This window comes from Carcharodon carcharias (assembly GCF_017639515.1).
Source record: "Carcharodon carcharias isolate sCarCar2 chromosome 36 unlocalized genomic scaffold, sCarCar2.pri SUPER_36_unloc_9, whole genome shotgun sequence".
In the NCBI taxonomy this organism is placed as follows: domain Eukaryota; kingdom Metazoa; phylum Chordata; class Chondrichthyes; order Lamniformes; family Lamnidae; genus Carcharodon; species Carcharodon carcharias.
In genome coordinates this window covers 138342-159402 of record NW_024470757.1, presented here as the reverse complement: position 1 = coordinate 159402, position 21061 = coordinate 138342, and the positions used below count along the sequence as shown (strand labels likewise).

The 21061-nt window shown below is 43.6% G+C and overlaps 1 protein-coding gene across 1 annotated transcript; it reads right to left on the bottom strand.

Annotated features, from left to right (window-relative positions):
- Positions 1-1657: 1657 nt before the first annotated feature.
- On the bottom strand, positions 1658-2410 carry LOC121274468 (immunoglobulin kappa light chain-like). The gene is made up of 2 exons (XM_041181808.1): positions 2119-2410; positions 1658-2028 (listed from the first exon to the last, which is right to left on the bottom strand). The coding sequence occupies exons 1-2, from the start codon at positions 2408-2410 to the stop codon at positions 1658-1660; spliced, it is 663 nt and encodes a 220-aa protein (XP_041037742.1).
- Positions 2411-21061: the final 18651 nt, after the last annotated feature.

Genomic DNA, 21061 nt, shown 5'->3' with positions numbered 1-21061 from the left:
CCCAATCTACAGAAGGTCCTCGAATATGGGAAAGTTCCCTCAGTACTTCAGTGGAGTGAAAATAGCCAATGGACAAACACTATCTACCCACCATGCCTGGCCTCCATTGTCCACCTGGTATGCTACTGCCACCATTAATAAGCAGCAATTGGCATTTTATATGTGACCCAGAGACAGCACACTGATTGCGAACATTTTGATGGTGGGAAATGCTCTTATGCATCTTTCCAATTCTACCCACTTGACATTTAATTTTTGCCAACATTTCAATGTAACTTACCCGTTTGTCGCTCATTCTGCCTCTCTCTTTGCCTTCTCTCTCTCAAGTTAAACCTGGATGCGAACAAAAATATCAACCACGTGTTATGTTTTGTGAATACTGACGGAGGTACCAGAAAGAGGTGGAATAGAATCAATCATATATGCTCATGGAAAATGTCAGCATATACCATTGGAATCAATGTTGGGATTGAACTGGGTTAGACCTCGTGCTAAATGTAGAGAGAGTGTTCGTGATGAACGTTTCACATGGTTCCGTTACTCACTTTTCATTGTGGGATCTCTTGTCTCGTTCTCTTGAAAGCAGAAAGTAACTTAGCCAGTTAAAACTACGAGAAGGGAATCAGGTAGACAATCAATTGTTAAATATTAATCCTGACCTGATCTGCCGCTTTTATGAATCCAAATGGAAATAAGGAGCAGGAGTAGAACCAGTATCACCAGGACAGTTACAACAACAGAAAGGGCCAGATCGCACCGTTCTACAGAGACATAACATTCAGAAATTGTTGCTTGGTCAAATCATCCTTTTCTGGAAATATCTGATGGGGAACGTGACCCAAAAGGAAGCCCAGAAACAGTTTGTTCGGGCAATTGTACCAGTGCAGGCTCTTTGAAAGCGGTAACTAATTAGCCCCATTCTCCCCGCTCTTGCCCCAATATTCCTCAGAATGTCTTTCCATCAAGTATTTATCCAATTCCCCTTTTGAAAGTTAATTTTGAATCTGCTTCCGCAGCACATTCAGGCAGGGCCTTCCAGATCACAACAACTCGCTCCTTGTTTACTCTACCGAAGCCCCTCATGCTTTGAACGCCTCGATTAAAACTCCCCCTCAACCTTCTCTGCTCTAAGGAGAACATTCCCAGATTCTACAGTCGCTCCATATTAACTGAAGTCCCTCAAACCTGGCTCGAATGCATTACATCTCCTGTACACTCTCCCCGAAATATCTTTGGCTTTTTTCTGCTTGTAAAGTGCATCCAGCGTGGAACTGACCTCAATTTCATTCCAAGATCCATTGCCTGTAATCGGCGGTTGAGGTAGTTTAGCAATAACTTTCAGAAGGGAAGTCACATTCTAACTTGAAGAGAAAAATGTGACAGTGTTGTGGGGGAAAGGGTGGATCCAATGGGATAACTCTTCCAAAGTGATAGCACAGGGACGATGGCCCGAAATCCCTCTTTCCGCATCTATCGTTCTAGGATTCTACGATGTGACGGATAAATGTAAGGCAAGTCCAGAAACTGTTTACAAGGACAAGTCTACACCCGGGGCTAATGTAATCCGGACTTATTTTAACATATTTATAATTTAGGAATTTGAACATTAATTTACAGCCTGCAGGTTCTGAGAATTAATTCATTCCTCCAATTGACTCTAAAGTCGAATAAAATAAAATGAACAGATCGCCAACTCACCTGCCCCTGCCACTGTTGCTTTGGGGAACGATACACTTTTCATCCAATATTTGCCCGGAGACCCCAGTTGAACAATACAAGTACAGACACCGCCAGTTTTCCAGGTTTCCCTCGACACCATGACGTGATTTCTGATGCTGTAGGTCCCGCCCGCCTCCATTGTATCGGGATCGCTCGGTCCCTCGGTGACTAAGCCGGAAATATTCCAGAAAATGACAATCTGGTTGGAAGAAACTCCACTGACCAAATACACTAAGGGGACGGTTTCCCTCAAATGCAGCTCACCCGGCGGAACAAACACCCGCACAGACGCCTTGTTATTGGAACTGTCTGGACAGAGATTGGGACACAGTTAACGATTAACTTGCACCAAAAGATAATGCTGCGCATGAGTTGTATTCATTTCGTTTGCTCTCTTACCTCCAACCAGTAGTGTGGGACAATTCTGGATCGCTTCATAGACATCCTTATCAGCACAGTTGTAAAAATCTGAGTCGTTCATGTGGGCATTGCGAATTTCTAGAATCAACACATTTTCGCTATGGCCTTTTTTGGAAATAAACTTACAATTGTCGCCCTGACAGGACTGGCTGTCGATTAGTTTCGGAGCTTCACCCACACGTTGTTTGTACCAGAAATGGCGAGACACCGATTCCAATTCGTAAATGCAGTGACAGGTTAATTTCACCGTCTCTCCGACTTTAGCTGTCATTATGAAGGGGCCCTGAGACAGAGAGGGCTCGGGTTCTGTAACTAGAGAGATTAATGTTACATTGCTATTGGTTATGGGGAATTGAAAGGAGCCGCTTTGAAAGTCTTCGACTGTAATTTTACAAGTTACATCATTGTCTTTATTTATTGGTGGTTAGATTAAGTCTCCAAATTGATTCTCTCCCTTTCTCAGAGGAACCAATAAATAAACACACATCAACAGGTCAATTCCCTTCACCTGACCATTAGGACATATTTTCAGTTTTGCAAACACTGATTCTTGCTGATTCTAGTTTAAAATTTTCACCCGCTTCTTACTCACCGTAAACCCTCAGCACTTGGAAAATGAGCATCAGAAATAAAGATTCCTTGGACATCTTGACGCGGTGATATCTCCCTTTTCCCGCTCTCACCAGTTTGTTTCTTCAGGCGGAGTGGCCGCAGACTGACCTGTGCTCAGTCCCAGTGAGTTGCTCCCCTTTCAGATGCGGTGGAAGTTATAACGAGTTATGCTGTGGAAAGTGTGCCGCCATTTGAGTTGCTCCGTCTTGGTGAATGTCACTTACAATTGAAATACTGTGGCCACCGTCTGTGCGTCACAGCCAGCGGTCAAGTGACAGCCTGTCCAAAAAGAGCTTTGCTGAGTTATTGTTGGGGTGATGGGGGGCGCGGGGGTAACAGAATTCAAACTGTATGAATGGATGCTGGAAATTGCTGGCAAGGGCAGCATGTATTGCCCATCCCTAATTGCCCCTGTAGAAGGTGTTGACCTGCCTCCTTGAACTGCTGCAACTCATGTGCTGTATGTACACTCACAGTGCTGTTAGGGAGAGAGTTCCAAGATTTTGACCTGGCGATAGTGAAGGAACGGCCGATATATTTTCAAGTCAGTGTGGTGAGTAATTTGTGGGGGTGGGGGTGGGGCGGGGGAGAGGGCGGGGTGGGGGGGTGGGGGTGGGGGGAGGGGGTGCGGCGGGTATGGGGAGAGGGGGACTTGCATTTGGTGGCGTATATTATTCGACATAACTCAAATTAAGCAGGAATCTAATGTGGAATGCTAATGGAACAAACACGGTCATTCACAGCACTTATCGGGCATCTAAATGGACAAAACTCTTTTCGAATTTAGTTCTAATTCTTAATACGTCCGAGCACCGTCCTCCTTTCTATTAAGTTTCACTGAGCAAAATTTCGACTGACTTATTCTATAATATAAAACGCCATTGGTGATTGATCTGAATTCAGTGTCCTGAGTTCATTGTAGAATTCTTTTTACCAATGATTTATTGATTGACCCCATGAAGAGAATATCAAACAATAATACATGTTGCACTTTGTATTGTGCTCTGTGCGTTTACAGCACTTCAATGGAAAATTCACTGCACAGATAGTACTTTGAAAAAGCTGTTGAGCTCCTTTGGTGTTACAGTTCACAGAGTTACATAGAATTTGCAGCACAGAAACAGGCCATTCGACCCGAATGCTCGTGCCTGTGTTTATGCCCCACACGAGCTTTCTCCTCTTCAACTCAGCCCAACAGCTTAACCTTCTATTCATTTCTCCCTCATGTTTTATCCAGCTTCCCACTTAAATTCAAATCTGCAAGTGCCTCATCCGTTCCCTGTGTGGAGCGGGTTCCACATTCTCCCCAAAGTCTGGGTAAGGAGGTTGGTACTGAATTCCAGACTGGATTCATATCATATTGATGACCCCATTACAGAGGACCATAGGAACACAGGGCTCGGCCATTCGGCCCTCCGAGCCTGCTCCACCATTCAATAAGATCATGGCCGATCTGGTAGTGGTCTCGACTCTACTTTCCTGTCTGCCGCCCATAGGCCTTGGCTCCCTTGGTGAACAAATATCTGTCTAATGCGGCATTGAATAAATTCAAAGGCCCATCTGCTACTACTTTCTGGGGAAGAGATTTCCACACACCAACGACCATTTGGCTGAAAAACATCTTTGCAGCTCTGCCTTAAAATGGCGACCTTTATTTTTGACCAATGCCCCTCGCTTTGACTATGACAGGAATCATCCTCCTGGTAATACACTATCAAGTCCACTCAGGAGCCTATATGTTTAAATAAGATCACCTTTCATTTATCTTAATCCTAATGGGAATTCCTGAGTTCTCCGGGATTCCCGATTGGATTTATTGATGTCCAATATCGTTGAAATCCTGCCGAAGTAGAATTACCTTCGTTAAGTCTGCCAGAATAAACCATTTAATAATTTTAAAGACCTCGACCAAGTCACCCCTCAATCTTCTACTTTTTCAGACATAAGGGCCCAAACACTCTCTTTTGATACGTATAAGCTCTCAATTCTGATATCATCCTTGTGAAATAACTCCACCATTTCCAGTGCCTCTGTATCATTTCTAGAAAATGCAGAAGTGTTCTGTGCTCCAGCTGTGGCCAAACTAATGTGAGTACAAACCTGGTGTATGTTGCAAAACAGATGATGAGTGCGTGACAGCATTTTGACCTGCAATAAACAGGAAAGTTACAGAGAGCTGTCTACCTCGGCACCATTTTCCAACGCCGATCATGTATCTATGAATAAACACAGAACGCCATTCAGTCTGCATATTTCACACCTAATTCACACCGAGAGATCGAGAGCGAGTTCTCAGTGAGGTTGGGGTCGGGGGCTTCGAGTCTGACCGTCTGAAGTAAGGGACAATGAGCTTCCTCGGTGTGTGTGCTTTGTCCCATCTCTTCCAGGGTGAGATATCCTAACATTTTCAGATAGAGTGGAGAAGAGTTGGGACAGAGTAAATAAGGAGAAACAGTTTCCACTGGCAGGAGGCCCGGCAATCAAAGGGACACAGATTGAAGAGAATCGGCAAAAAAGGGCGGGGTGGGGGTGGGGGTGTGGGGTGGTGCGGGGGGAGTGGGGTGCGGGGGTAGGGAGCGGTGGTGGCGGGGGCGGGGGGCGGGGTGGTGGTGGGAGGGTTTGGAAGGGGCTGCTGACGAGAATATTTTTCTTAACTAAGCGAGTTGTTGTGATCTGGAAGGCTCTGCCTGAAAAGGCGGTGGAAACAGATTCATTAGGAAATTCACAAAGGGAAATTGGGTAAATAATCGGAAGGGAAACATTTGCAGGGGTATGAGGGAAGGAGCGGGGGCAGAATTGGGGATAACTGGTTAGATGTCCTAAAGTGCCAGCATACTGAAGGGCTGAATGGCCTCTAAATGCTCTGCGCTGGTCTATAAGATGCAATTCAGTTGTCAAGTTCGATGTAAAAATAGAGCGAATATAGTCAACAACGTGGGAACTGTGCATCCGTCAGGAACAATGAACGGAATTAATCCGAAATGTAACTTCTCCTGGGGTAAAAGATGTGAGTTGGCTCCATCGACATTATTGGCGATTGAGAAGAGGACAAATTTTCAAGTGGATCATTAGAGTGAGTTATAATCTCAGGAACAATATAAAATGCCCAAAGTTAGTGGAGAAGAACAGGAAACGAAGGGAGGGTGAGAGAAAAATAAAACATTTCGAAAATGGAGATTTGAAGCAGCTCTTTTAATGTATTAACTTCACACAGGTCCGATTTGTATATCCCAGTGATTCTCCCAGATTTACTGCTGAATGGACTGGTACTGTGCCCTTGGAAAGACAGGGATAAAATGGCGCAAACAACCGACTGCCCGCGATTTTTCCACATGTGCTGTACATCTTTTTAATGTCTCTGCCTCCTCCCTATCGGGGTGTATTCGCCGGAGGCAGGCTTCAGGAGAGAGGGTGTGCGGGTGCGGGGTGGCGGGTTGCACCATAACCTGAGGTGGTTCTTGTTTATTTCTCTCTTGCTCAGTTATTGTGTCCCAGCATGTCTTGTCCCAGTCTCCGAGCGTTCAGACACTCGCTGCGGGGGGTCGTGCTAATCTGAGCTGCTCCACGGAGAGCTCTAAACCTGGTACCATCTTCTGGTACAGACAGCGGGTGCGAAACGACATGAAGCTGGTTTACACAGCGCATAAGCTCATCCCAGCAGAGGGGAGGTTTTCCAGCGAGATTTCTGACGAAGCGGGTTATTATTCACTGATCATTGCGGATACCCGGAGAAATGACTCTGGATTGTATTACTGTGCAATCCGCAATGACCAGAACAGGGCCTTAATATTCGGAAATGGCTCCCAGTTATTGATTACAGGTAAATCTTATCATTATTCCACCGAATTGAGCTTTTGTAGAACAATTAAAGGTGTCAACATTGAACTGTTAATGGGGTTTCTGTTTCATTTGCCAAATTTAGAGGGCTCCCCGACCATATTCCTCCTGACCCCGCCGGAGGATGAGATTCCTTCGTTAGAAAGTGTCCCGTTGTTGTGTTTGATCAGAGGTTTGTCTCCCGATTCCTTTCCCGTCCGCTGTAATGTTTCCGGGCGGGATACCGAGGGAAAGACCGATTCCGGGACAATTGAGGCGGACGGGACCTACACCATCAGGAGTTACACCAGCCTCTCGGCGGAAACTTGGAGCAGCGGTGCTCTCTGTACTTGCGCCGTTCAAATCAACTCCAGTGAAAATCTTCTCAGTGCAAGTGTCTCATTTCAGAGAGGTAGCTGCTAACAGTGACCGTTTAACAATCTATTTAATGCTGATGGGAGTCTTTGTCAACTTTGTAAGTTAGAATTGTCCATCTTTCCGTGTGTGTCCATGTATCATCATTTTATCATTGGCCTATCACAGATCTCTCAATCTTTCAGTGTTGAGCTTTCTGAAATTCTAACTCCATCTGTTCTCTCCAAACCAGAGAGTTATGGATGCTCAGTCACTGAGGTAGATTTTTGTGTACTAAGGGAATAAGGGATGTGGACAGGGCAGGGAAGTGCATTTAATGTACAAGATTATCCGTGGTCTTACTGAATGGCGGATCTCCTTGAGGGCCCGAACGGTCTCCTGCTCCTATTTCTTGTGTTCTTGTGTCTGGTCTAAGCAAAATGTCAAGGTTTGCATGCCACTGGATCATTTGTCAGTGTGTAAAATTGAAAGGTGTGATTACATTCCCAGTCTACCACTTTCTCTCACCATGCCTGTGTACAATTATCTATTCATACCTCTGTTGCTTAACATTCAGAATATTTCCATCTGTCTTAGTTAAACAGTGAGATATAAGGCATCTTCTCTATCTGCGTGTCTATCTGTTTATCTGTCTATCTACTTCTCTTGCTCTGTATCAGTCAATCCATTCCTGTCCTAGTGCAGTTTTAGATAACTGATATATCTTTCTGTCTGACAGTCTCTCTCTCTCTCCCCCTCTCTGAAAGCCTCTCTCTAAAACACCCCATCTCTGCCTCTCCCGGTCCCTCTTGCTGTTTGTCTATTCACTTTCTGCCTGGCTCATGCTCTGTTGTTATCTATTGATACATGGATTGATCTCTCTATCTATCTCACTCTATATCTGTTTATCTTGTCTACTCCTATCCTAGTTAAATTGTGTGTAATAAGAAATCTGGGGCATTCATCTATCTTCCTATCTCTCGGTATCTCGCCATCTCTCCCACTCTCTCTTTCTCCCTTTCCTCTCTGTCTCTATCGCGCTCTCTGTCTACCATTTTTCATCCAGATAAACAGTTCTGTATAAGTTATATGCCCTAGCTATCACAGCCTCTTCATCTCCCTATCTCTATCTGTCTAACTATCTCTCCATCCATTTCTTTGCTCCGCTTCTCCTACTCTCTTAATCTCCTACTCTCGCTTGCCCCCTCTCTCCTCATCTGTCCCTCTTCCCCTCTCCACCTCCCCCTTCCACCCTCTCTCCCCTATCTCCCATTTCTTCCTCTCTCCCCCATTCTATCCAGCTCTCCCCCTCTCCCTCTCTCCCTCTCTCTTCATCGCTCCATCTCCCCCTCTCTTCCTAAATCTCCCTCTCCCTAACTTTCCCTCTCTCCCATACCCCCATCTCTCCCCCTCTTCCTCTATCTCCCCATCTCTCCCTCTCTATTGCTCCCTCTCTCCCTACATCTCCCTTTCCTCCTCTCTCCCCAAGTCACCCTTTCTCCACCATCTCTCCCTTTCTCCCCCATCTCTCCCTCTCTCCGCATCTATCTTCTCTCCCTCTCTACTCCTCTTTCCTCTCTTTCCCCTCCCTCCCCCTCTCACCTCTCTCCCCCTCTTCAACTATTTCCCTCTCTGTTTCTATCCTATTTAAACAGCTTTTTCCAAGTGATCTGCTCTTTCGATCACTCTCTCTCCATCTCTCCCTGGCTTAACATTTCTTTGTTTTTAAAACAGTACTCGATCTACCTCCCCCTGCCATTCTCCCTCTATCTGTTTCGTTATATCTCTATGTTTGGCCCATTTAAATAGTGTTCTATCAGATCGCTGCTCTGCCCCTCTCGCTCTCTCGCTCTCTATTTCAGTCTCTATAAACAGTGCTCTGTCTACCTCTCTCTCTCTCTCAGTGTCCTATTCTAACAGCTTTTTTAAAGATCTCTGCTCCACCGCTCTCGTTATCATTCTCCATATCATTCTCTTTCACTCTCTCTCTCTACCTCTCTCTATATATTTCTGTCCTGTTTAAACAGTATAAGATCTCAGGTCTCTCTTGCCATCCATCTCTCCATCTCTCTTTCTAACTCTTCTCCCTCTTTCTATTTCTTTCTACTTCTGTTCTGTTTCAACATTGTTCTAAGAGATCTCTGCTCTATTTCCGCATCATGAAAAGTGAAAAGATCTATTTCCGTCTCCATGTCAAATCACACATGTAGATTTGTCATTTTTCCCAACTTGTTTAATTAATTCCACAAACTTTCTTTTAAATGAAAGGTTTTTTGTTTTGCATATTCTCCGCTACCTGCCGCCTGCCGCTTCCTGCTTTCAGTGAGGTTGTCGACGGCAGCGCTTCTCGTTCTGGGGATGATCCTTGTGGCCGGGAGAAGGAGCTGCAGGAACCGGCAGACAGGTAGCGATGGTTGGGAGGTGCTGTAACTCCGCGGCGCTCTCAATACATCCATTTATCAATGGGTTATTGACACTTTCAGCCGGTTCAGTGTGAAATGTGGCTATTTATGTTTAGTTCAACTTTTACTTTCTAACAGGCAACATTGATGAACATTGATGAGGAACTGACAGATTCCAGAGATCAACGAGAGAATAAAAGAGTGGTAAAAGAGTGGAACTGTGGTTGTCACTGCGCGTGGATGCTTTTCACCGAAATTTAATCCAAGGTCTTAATTTCATAGTTATTGCGATGAATCTAGAAAACCTTGCGTCGTGGGCACTACAGGATGGTAGAAACTAGACTTCAATTCCTCTCGTGGGTAACGTTAAGGGGTGACTTAATCGAGGGGTTTAAGATGATAAACGATACGATCGTGTCTATAGGGATAAAGTATTTGCTTTAGTGGCGCGTGTGTGGGGGTGGGGTGCTGGATGAGTAGTGGGGGCTGGGGGGCTGGAGTCCAGAGCAAGAGGGCAGAACCTTAAAATTAGTACAAAAGCAAAAATAGCTGGAAATAGCTGTGAAAGCTCAGCAGCTCTGATGAAGAGTCATCTAGACTCTATATGTTAACCCTGTCTTCCTCTCAACAGATGCTGTCAGACCTGCTGAGTTTTTCCAGCTTTTCTTGTTTTTGTTTCAGATTTCCAGCACCAGTATTTTGCTTTTACCTGAAATTTAATGCTCGGTCCCTCAGGGGTGATGTCAGGAAGCATTTAGTCATACAAAGGCGAGTGGAAACCTAGAGCTCTCGCCCCTCAAAAGCTGTTGAAGCCGCGGGATCAATTGGAAAAGTTAAAACTGAGTTTGATAGATATTTGTTGGGTAAGGGGATTAAGGATTATGGAACCAAGGTGCGTAGATGGAAGCTATACAGATACGCCATGATCTAATTGAATATACTGCAGGGTCCGAATGGCCTCTCCTATCCCTATGATGATGGTGTTTGTTATATTAATAGATTCGGTTTTGATTGTTTCTCCACAGACACTTTATGCCCGCTTGGCCTTTAAGAAGGATCCCACACTCTGATTGGAGAGGAAGGAGAGAAAGTGCTCAGTCTGCTTCCCGAACATGACATGTTGTACAAAGATTCCTCTGTTGAACGGGAAAGTCCGAAAGTCCAACCGGTGCAAATTCAGGTGCATTCTCGGCGCAATTTTGTGATGTCGCCGAAAGCATGTACTGAATAATCTCTAAATTCCCGCTATTCCAATGTGAAATGTCGCCCACAGTTCCACTCTAGCCTCTCCAGGTTTCTGTTATTTGGTTTATTTTGGCATTCTGCTTCTTTATTCAGCATGTCAGCAAAAAATGATTCAAACAGGCTTTACAATATATCTGTGCTCGAGTTACCTACATATTAAAACAGATTTGAAAACCAATGACAACCTTGATTTACCAGTTGTTTTGTTCATTTGGACCAGTTGGGCCCAGGATATCTCTGAGGTAGGGCGGGAGGGGCGGGGTGGTGTGGTTGATTAGTAAATTCGGTGATGAGACGAAAATTGGTGGGGTGCTAAATAGTGAGGAGGATAGCCTTAGATTACAGGAGGATATAGACGGCCTGGTCAGATGGGCTTATCAGTGGCAAATGGAATGTAATCCGGGCAAGTGTGAGGTGATGCGCTGGGACAGGACAAACAATGCACGATGAATGGTAGGATCCTGGGAAGTACCGAGAATCAGAGGAACCTTGTTGCGCATGTTCACCGGTCCCTTAATGTAGCGGCACATGTAGATAAGGTCGTTAGTGTGGATGTAAGGTAAGGGGCAGGTAGTTTAGAGGGGATCCAAGGAAGCATTTTTCATCCGGAGAAGGGTGGCACTCTGGAACTCACTGCCTGAAAGGGTGTTAGAGGCCGAAAACCTCATAACATTTAAGAAGTATTTGGATGTGCTCTTGCGATGGCATGGCAAACAACGTTTGGGCCTAGTGCTGGAAAATGGTATTACAATAGCTAGGTGCTTGTTTGCCTGGCGCAGGATCAATGGGCCGGTGGTGGGGGGAAGTTCCCGTGGAGCAGAAATAAGGGCACAGAGCAGACGGTCGATGCTCAGGAGTAATTCTGACACAAAGAGTCAGGAGGGAAGACAGGTTCTGGGTGAAACAGTCACTAAAATATTCGTGTCATATGATTGTTTTTTTTCAACATGCTGTGTTTTTGTTGAAATCAGAATAAATTAAAGTGCTCTGGGTGAATTAAACAGAAGACTCGGAATGAGGGGCATTTCTCCTCTGCCCAGACAAATGTTCGAAGCAGTAATGTTGTTGTTTGCAACACTATTGCTTCTTGTCTCCAGTTTGAACCAGTCTGGACTGTGCACCGCCTGTGACGCGTGTTCACCACGATCTGTAGCGCGTCACCCTTTGCAGGCAGAGCTGTGCTTAGTCTCCTAAACTGCAAACAGGAAACGCTCAGCTACAATTTACGCTGCGCTGATTTCTCCTGTGCGCTTTTTTGAAACGTTTCACGTAAGTTTAACCCCGCCCCCCGTACCCTGGGGCCAATATTTATCCCCCAAACAAGACCATTAAATGCACCATCTGGGTTATAATCACTTTGTTATTTGTGGGTCTTGCCGCATGCAATTTCAGCTGCCGTGTTTCCTACATAACAACAGGGGTTACACTTGAAAAAATTCCTTCATTGTATCTGATGCGCCTGTTTTTCCTTCTGGTTCGTGTTATTCTTTCAAACTTAACCCTCAAACGTTTGACTCCATTAGCGTGTCTTAACCAGTGGATGGTCTTTTTATATATTTCACTGTTGTAGCTGATCCATTATGGCAAGTAATTTCTCTCTCTCTGCCATAGCAGAACCCATAATGTTGACTATGTTATCTCAGTTATTTTATCAGTTATTTTATCTCAGGCAGTTTTGTCCCAGAATCCGGAGGTTCAGAGTCCCTCGCATGGAAGTAAAACAAGATGCATTGGAAACACCTTAGTTGGAGTTGGTGGGGAGGGGGTGGTCGACTGGTATAAACTGAACCAGCGAACGCATCTCTAACTGGTTCGCACCGTGACAGAATATATCTCTCCAAACCAGAGATATTCGAGAGAAGTTTTCGAGATCGAACCTGTGTTCTCTGAATATTGCGGATGCCCAGGCTATTGATTCGGGCATGTACTACTGTGCAGCTAAGGAGCTCAGTTGGGTGTCCTTTATGTTTGGAAAAAATCAAAATGGTTTATCACAGGTGCAAATTAAGATTATTTTACACATTGTATCATCGACAACCAATAAGTTATGGGCAATAGTGAGCGGATTTGAACGCCCGATTCCACCACGTTCTTTATTAATCTAATATTTAACTCCGCCTCCAGCTAAAATTCTGTCGATGGGAGGGGTCCTTTTGGTGAGTTTGGTGAAGTGTGTGCCCCGATTTCTTTGCCGTCCCCTGGAATGTTCTCCCAGGGGCAGAGCGATTCTAGGACTATTGAACTGACGGGACCTACACCAGCAGGAGTTACATAATTCTCTGGGGGAAACTCGAAGCAGCAGTGCTGTCAGTACTTATGCCGTTCAAATCAACTCAGTGAAAATCTTCCAAGTGAAACTGTCTCATCTCAGAGAGTTAGCTGTTAACGGTTGCCTCATGCATTTAATGTGTTGCCTATTTGTTAGTAATATCTCTTTGCACATATGCACTCCCCCTTCAATATGTTCTCTTAATGTGTTCTGTTCCCTTAGTCCGCTCTGACGTATCTCATCATTTCAGTGTTTATCTTTCTGAATTCTTAAGCCCGTCTCTCTAGTTGGGATAGAAGCGTATGGAGAGAGATAAACCATTTTGACTTGTCAATGATTAAATAAAATGCCAATTTTCTGTTTATCGCTTTCTCTCTCGATTCCTCAATGGCATTATCAGTATACCATAGAGTTTCCAGCACCGACGCAGTGCATTCTTCCCTTTGGCTCAGTGCTGCTGTTTCTGCTCCAAAAGATACTCTTCCCACCCCTCCTCAACTCACCCCATCAACATAAGCTTCTACTCCTTTCTCCCTCATGTGTTTATACAGCGTCACCAATCAATCCGTCTCTTTAAATCACATCAACCACTCCCTGTGTGAACGATGTCCACATTCTCCCTGCTGTCTGATTAAAGAGGTTTCTCCTGAATTCTCGATTGAATTTATTAGTGACTTTCTGATATTGATGGCTTCTAATGCTGATCTCCCCCAAAAAGTGCAAATACCTTCTCTGCTCCAGCCCGAAAATCCCTTTCATAGTCTGAAAGATCTTGATCAGGTCACCCCATAGTCTTCTCTTTTCTCGAAATAAAGAAGAGAGCCTGTTCAAACTTTCCTGACTGCTGTAACCTCTCTGTTCTGGTAACATTCCAGCAAACCTCTTTCTCACATCTTCCCATGTGCCTCTATATTCTTTTTCTGAAATGCAGGCCAGGATAATTCACAGGACTCCATGTGCGGCCTGGCTATGTTTTGATATACCTTAATGTCGCCTTTCTTCTTTTCATTGCCGGACCTGCTTTTTATCACCTTATTCACCTCTTGTCACTACTTTCAATGATTTTTGTCTTATACCTCAGAGCCCTCTGCTCTTCTATCTGATTTGAAGGCTTATTTTCCAGTGAGTGTGTCGCCCAAACCTTATCACTACGTCTAACTCAGACCCCAATCCTTCTCCTTCCTAGCTAAACGGTCTCTATTTTATGTTTCATCCAAGACAAAAGAAAGGAATCCGCTGGATGACTATAAACTGGTTAGTCTTTCATGAGGGGCAGAGAAACTCTTAGCATCAATTACTGTGCATGAAATTGGTGAGCGTTTCTAAATAGATGGGTCCGTTAAGGACACCCAGCACCAATTTGTGAACGTGCTAAACATACTTAATAGCGATTGTTCTTTCAAGAAGTGTCCAAGTGCACAGTTAAAGATAATGCAGTAGATTGACCATGCATGGAGTTCCAGAAGGTCTTCACGTGTTTTTGTTTTATAAATGTATTGCTCGCTCACACCCGATCTTCTTTATAACAATCTATCCATCCATCTATCTAAGTATCTATCTATGTATCTATCTATCTAAGTATCCATCTATCCATCTATCTATCTATCTAAGTACCTATCTATCCATCTATCTATTTATCTATCTATCTTTCTACCTATCTATCTATTGATCTATCTATCTATCTATCTACCTATCTATCTATTGATCTATCAATCTATTGATCTATCTGCCTACCTACCTATCTATCTATCTATCTATCTACACATCTATCTATCTATCTATCTATCTATCTATCTATCTATCTATCAATCTCCCGTCCCCTCTCTCTCTCTCTATCTCGCCATCAATCTATCCATCTGTCACTCTCTCTCTATCATTCTGACACAAGCTGCCTATGTGACTGTCTCTCTCCATCTAACCATCCATCTACCTTCAAATTTGTAAATTTTCTTCGCTTGCTAATAAATGTCGATTTTCTAAAGTATGCTTGGTGATTGTGGTGACAGTGTCAAGACTGACATTTATTGCCCATCCCGAGCTGCCCTCTGTAGGTGGTGCTGGATCTCCTTGAACCTTATGCAAGAGTCAAACGACTCCGGTTACTGGATTTCTTCTGAAATACAATGTCATTTTAAAATTTTTGCTTTCTACCACCTGCAGTTCCCACTTTCCGGGAGTTCATCCATGGCGGGATTCTCCTTCGCGTGGATGGTTCTTGTGGCCAGGTAAAGGAATTCCAGGAACCGGCAGTCAGGGAGAGATTATAGAGAGAAGCTGTAACTCCACGATGCTCTCAATGCATCCATTAATCACTGGGGTTTTTGGCATTTTCAGCTGTTTGAATGTGAACTGAGGTCATTTCAACTAAGTTTAAATTTCATTATTTAACAGGGAACATGAACAGTGATGCGGAACTGACACGTTCCAGAGCAACAACACAAGAAAATGTGGTAACTATGGATGGTATTGTTTCCTAACTTGTGTATATATATTTCACTGAATTTTAAGCTAAGGTTTAAAGTTCATTGTTAATGTCGTATGACTCTCGGAGATTTTGCATAGTGCACATTGCAAGATAACACTGATTACATGTGATATAATATTGTGACAATAGATGAAAAATACAGACAAGTATTTAGTTGAATAAGTCAAAATTGAGATTGATAAGATTTTGTTGTGCAAAGGGGATTAACTGTGAGGGAACGAAAGAGAGGAGATTTGGTTAAGATACAGATCAGAAAAGATGTAATTGAAAGGCATAACATGCTCGAAGGGCTGAATGGCCTCCTGATGGTGGGGTGGCTCAGGATAACTGTTTGTGTCTTCTCCTACAGACTATATTTGCCGGCTGGCGTTTAATGCAGATCCTACAGTCTGATTGCAAATGTCATTGAGAGCTCAAGTTCTGCTCCCGGGCTGTGATGTGTAGTGGAAAGTTTCCTCTGTTGTGCCATTATTGAAGGGAAGCCTGGAGCTGTGACCATTGCCAACAGGCAGCCATCGCAAATTCTATTCCCGGCTGAATTCATATTTATTAATAACAATGAGCAATATAGCGTGCCGATTCATCACTAACTGGAGAGCCTTCAATTCTGAAACAACAGGTTCCTTGTCAAGCCCAAATGGATTTCTGTAAATTTAAGTTTTGTGCTCAGGATCGATATATTTCCACTTCCTTGTGGTAGTGTTTTTCTGTTCATTGTGCATCTTTGTGCGGCGCTTGAGCAGGAAACAGCGAATCAGTGCCCAAGTTAGCAATCCATTAAAACACATTTTGAAACCCAAGCATTGTCTTTAGGAATTCAGGATGTTTGGTCTCTTAGTGCAGATGTGCTCCGTGAATCTGCAATGGCAGGTTACAGGACAACGTGATAGACCAGATGTGTGCAGTTTAAAAGTGGGGCCAATTCTACAAGAATGCGAGCATAACTGAGATGTTCTGATTCTGGTCCTCTTTTCTTGACAAAAAAGAAGACTAAGGGACGACCTGATGACGATAATTGAAATTATGAAACGATTCGATACGTGGAGACAGAGAGAGAAAGTTTCTATTTGCAGGCAGAGCTAAAGTGAAGGCCAGGAACATTAGATTAGGCCAATAATTCCATTGGGGAACTCAGGAATTACTACTTTCTCGGGAGAAAGGAGAGAATGCCAAGCTCACAACCACAGTGAGTGGCCAAGGTATATATCTGAGATACACTTAAGGGGGAAGCTGCATAATGAATAAAGAAATAAGAGGACATGTTGATGGGGTGAGATGTCGAGGGTGTTGGATGCAGCTTGTCTGAAGCAAAAACACCAGCAGGGGGCAGAGGGGCTGAATTTCTTGTATCTGCTCTGAATTTGAAAGCTATTTGCTCTGAAGAGTTTGCATCAATAAAAGAATTTCTTCGCGCTAAAAGAAATAGTTAAACGTGACAGTGGGATTCAAAGGATTTTTCACCAGGTGACCTGATATTTTTGCATTACACCTTCAAGATTATAAACATTAAAAATTAACGTTTGTGACCACTGCTTTTTAAGATACACGTTACAATTTCAACAAATCTTATTCACTGAGCAAGTGAAATCCCAAGCGAAGCTTGTCTTACGGATCCTTTTTGTCTATTTTTAAAACGAAGGGAAAATTTTTACGATTCTTATATCAAGAAAAAAAGCTTAAGCACACAAGATTAAAATTATATGCTTGAAGCAGCCTTAGAAGGTATTCCTCCAATGAAAACCCTTTTCAAAACTCACAAGTAAAGAATTTGCCAACAGTTCCCTTATGGAGTTATAAACGTAAAAAAATACAGTAATATTATCCAAGGCAAAAATTGCTGCTATTTTGGTAAAGTATACGACACGGCCTCCCACTCTTTAACCGTCTGCGCTGGAAATCCGAAGGAAGTTCAAATCCAGACTTCCTTCTGAAAGCAATGACTTCTCTGGCTTGAAATCGGATGGCTGCTTAAAATTCTCAATCTTTCTCAGCACAAAGCTGGACTCAGAGCATCTCCCACACGGAGCCACCTCAACTCAACTAAGCATTTCCCTTAAATATCTTTCCTCCGCCCCCTTTCATCTGGGCCTCCATTGTCCTACGCACCTCTTTGAACTCAACTTTTCCAAAATATAAAAATCCTTCACGTCTTCCTATTACCGCCACTTTCGGTCAAATATAATTAAATAACCTTTCCTTGTGTACCTTTTAAATATTTGTAAGTGGCAAGAGTTCTTAAACTTCCTTTGAAATTTAGCAGCTGAATAGACAAGTCCTTAACTATCGCCTAATGCAAATTTAAAAACATTTTAACGCATTTACTTATCGTCCCAACTTCCCCATAGTCTCTGAATACAAATGCACGCATTAAGCATGTTTATCTTCCATCATTCAGCTCCCACAGACAAGCTATCTTTACTAATATCACAGAACGTACTTATCCATGAAAGCAAAACACGCAGCTTCCTTTATAGAATATCACCATGTTCCCAGAAATGTATGAAAGCAGCTTCCAGCTTCAGGTACAAACCTCCAGCCATTCACCTTGTTTCCCTATCACTTAATAAACTTCCGCCACAAAATGTACGGCATAATAGCTTCAACAGCTTTTTAGGGGAGAGAGATCCAAATTACCACTCCACCTTCCACGGCAGCTCTTGCTTCAAAACACACTACACTCAGGGTAAATCTCTGACATTTAGGCTCAAATTTGAAAACAAATCAAAAGACACCGTGTAAAAGTGAAATTGAACTATGACAAGTTTCCTGAATCACTGCTAGTGTCGCTCTCCCGCTTTGTTCTAATTCAATAAATGATAGAATACATCACATCTCAGATAAAGAAACCCGCAGAGAACAGCATCTGAAGCCAGGACTGATATTGTCAATTCAAGAGAAATTGTACTCGTATCCAGATAACATTTAATTATAATTTAATTACTAATTAATACAAACCTTTGGTGCATCGTTTAAAGCGAGGAATAATTAATTTTATTTACATGCAGACATTTGCCAAGAAATGAACGTCCTGTCAGTAACTGGAGATACAGAATCAGCAGCAAAATTCCAGAGAAACTAAAGCAAGTCCTTAGTCTTTGCTCAACGTTTCTATCACACTTGAGTTACTGGATAACAGTGGGATAACCCTAACACTACACAAAAAACTTCTACATTTAGCAAAATGAGCCAGCCCTTGAAGCTCTGGCGAGTGCACGGGGAAATATAATTGTTTTATGGGAATGTCCTTGGCTCCACGTGGGTTCTTAGGCAAATCCTGCCAACTCCATAATTCATCAGAGAGGAACAGACCGGATTCTCATCTGCGACCCGCCTTCTTTTTTGGCCTTTTATCCAATGCAGCCAAGTCCAGGGAGGCGTAGATTGGTCCGCTTTGAATCTGGGAGACAATTTAAACATTAATAGCGAAAAGCAGTTAAAAGATTAGTAACATTACCCACTCCTGAAAGAAAGCTGTCCAGAAAACAGCTAGAAGGAAGATCCCCCGAGGTTGGAGAGCACATTACATCTCTGGTCTCACCAAGGAGAATGCTGAACTCGACTGGGAATATGTCTCCATGTGTGAATCTGACCCCTTCTCAGAGGAAACAATATCTACTGGTGATAGGGTGATGGTAAGTATCTCTGAAGAGCGTCAAAACACCTGGGATACTTTGATAGGGACAACAGGTCTTACAAAAAAACAGCAAAAATGCATGGTCTCTCATACGCAAACTTGGAGGAGATCCCAAGAAAGCTGCCCAACATCCAAAGGTGTCTGCAAACCAAGTTGCACACCAGTTGCTCCTAAATGCAAAAATCAACAAGACACAACCAAGAGCACAACTAGATAGGAAGAAGTAGAGCGATGACCCTGGCTTCACTGGACCATTCACCATGGAAGAGCTGGAAACCGGTCTATCTAGTCTAAAACGCGGGAAAGCAACTAGTCTTGACAAAATAGCAACGGAGCAGATAAAGCATTTTGGACAGCAAGCAAGGAAAAGGATCCTATAATTGTTCAACCACTGTCTGGAAACACACAAACTACCTAATATTTTGCAGAAAGCACATGTATTAGCACTATTAAAGCCCGGAAATGAAACCTCAGATCCTAAGAATTTTCTGCCAATTTCACTGCTTTGCCATACCAATAAGCTGTTTGGAGGCCTGATACTCAATAGTATAGCGCCAAATGAAGATGAGAAGATCATTCCAGAGCAAACAGGTTTCTGCCCCGGAAAATCAACAACAAGCCAACTGCTCAACCTCACACAACATATCGAAGATGGTTTTAAGCAAGGGATGGTAACAGGTGCTGTTATTATGCAAGAGATGGTAACAGGTGCTGTTATTGTAGACCTGTTAGCAGCATACGATACAGTGAACCATAGATGTCTCCTCTGCAAGATCCTAGAGATGACAAAAGATATTCACCTAACAGAGCTGTTAGAAAGCATGCTGCAGAATCGCCAGTTCTATGTTGAACTAGGGGGGAAGTGCAGCAGGTGGCGTATTCAGATGAATGTTCTTCCTCAGGGAAGCATGCTTGCACCGCTGCTGTACAACATCTACACGAATGACAAACCTATGGACAGTTTCACACGCCATTTTATATGCTGATGACTTATGTGTCAGTGCCCAAAGCACTGATTTTAACACCGTGGAGAAAACGCTTTCTGAGGCCTTGGAAGGACCAGCATCCTACTATGAAAAAAACTACCTTCGCACAAACCCATCAAAGATGCAAGTTTGTGCATTCCACCTCAGAAACTGTTATGCCAAACGCCAGCTTATAGTAACCTGGTGTGGAGCAACACTGATGCATTGTGAGCATCCTATCTACTTAGGAATCACCCTTAACAGATGCCTCACCTTCAAGAACCACATCGAAAAGACAAAGAAAAAAGTGAGCAAAAGAAAAAACGTCCTGAATAAGCCCACTAACACAAAATGGGGAGCAAGATCGAAAACATTGCGAACCAGTGCACTTGCTCTTTGCTATTCCACTGCTGAATATGCCTGCCCTGCATGGGAACGATCTACTCATGCTAAGAAGATGGATGTCATTCTGAATGCAAGCTGCCAACTTATCACAGGTTGTTCAAAACCAACAAACACCAGCAGCCCATATATCCTGGCAGGTGTCGCTCCCCCTGATATAAGAAGAATGGTAGCCAGCAAGAAAGAGCCACTCCGTCAAACATCAGATGAGAGGTACCCTCTACATGGTCATACACCTACACTCAGCCGCCTAAAGTCCAGGAAGAGCTTCATGAACAGTGTTGTTCCATTCCACTCAACCCCATCTGAAGCCCGCATTGCCTTGTGAAAAGACCGGCTCACCAGTCTCGAACAAAACCCAGCGATGGAAATTGTGCCAGATGAAAGCCTTCTCCCAGGAGCTAATTGCAACTGGACAACCTGGAAGTGTCTTAACAGACTTAGGGCTGGTCCACGTCGTTCAACGGTGTTAGTAAGCAAATGGGGATATACAACCAGCCCGAAAAACTGTGAATGTGGATCTGAGCCCCAGACTATGCAACATCTACTGCAATGCCTATGGCTAGAGGAATCCTGCACTGTTGCAGATCTTGCCGAATTCAACAACAAGGCACAAAAATGTGTCCAGTTCTGGCAGGGCCTTGTATACACTGTCCGTGCACACGATAAGAAAGACCCACTCCTGAAACCACGTGTCACAGAATCATAGAATGATGCAGCAGAGAAGGAGGTCGTTCC

What these genes read in the sequence shown, in the direction of transcription:
- LOC121274468 (XM_041181808.1), bottom strand. Translation starts at nt 2,410, where the DNA reads ATGACAGCTAAAGTCGGAGAGACGGTGAAATTAACCTGTCACTGCATT. An exon ending in TCCCACACTACTGGTTGGAG is followed by an intron (nt 2,029 to 2,118) that starts GTAAGAGAGCAA and finishes ATCTCTGTCCAG; the next exon opens with ACAGTTCCAATAACAAGGCG.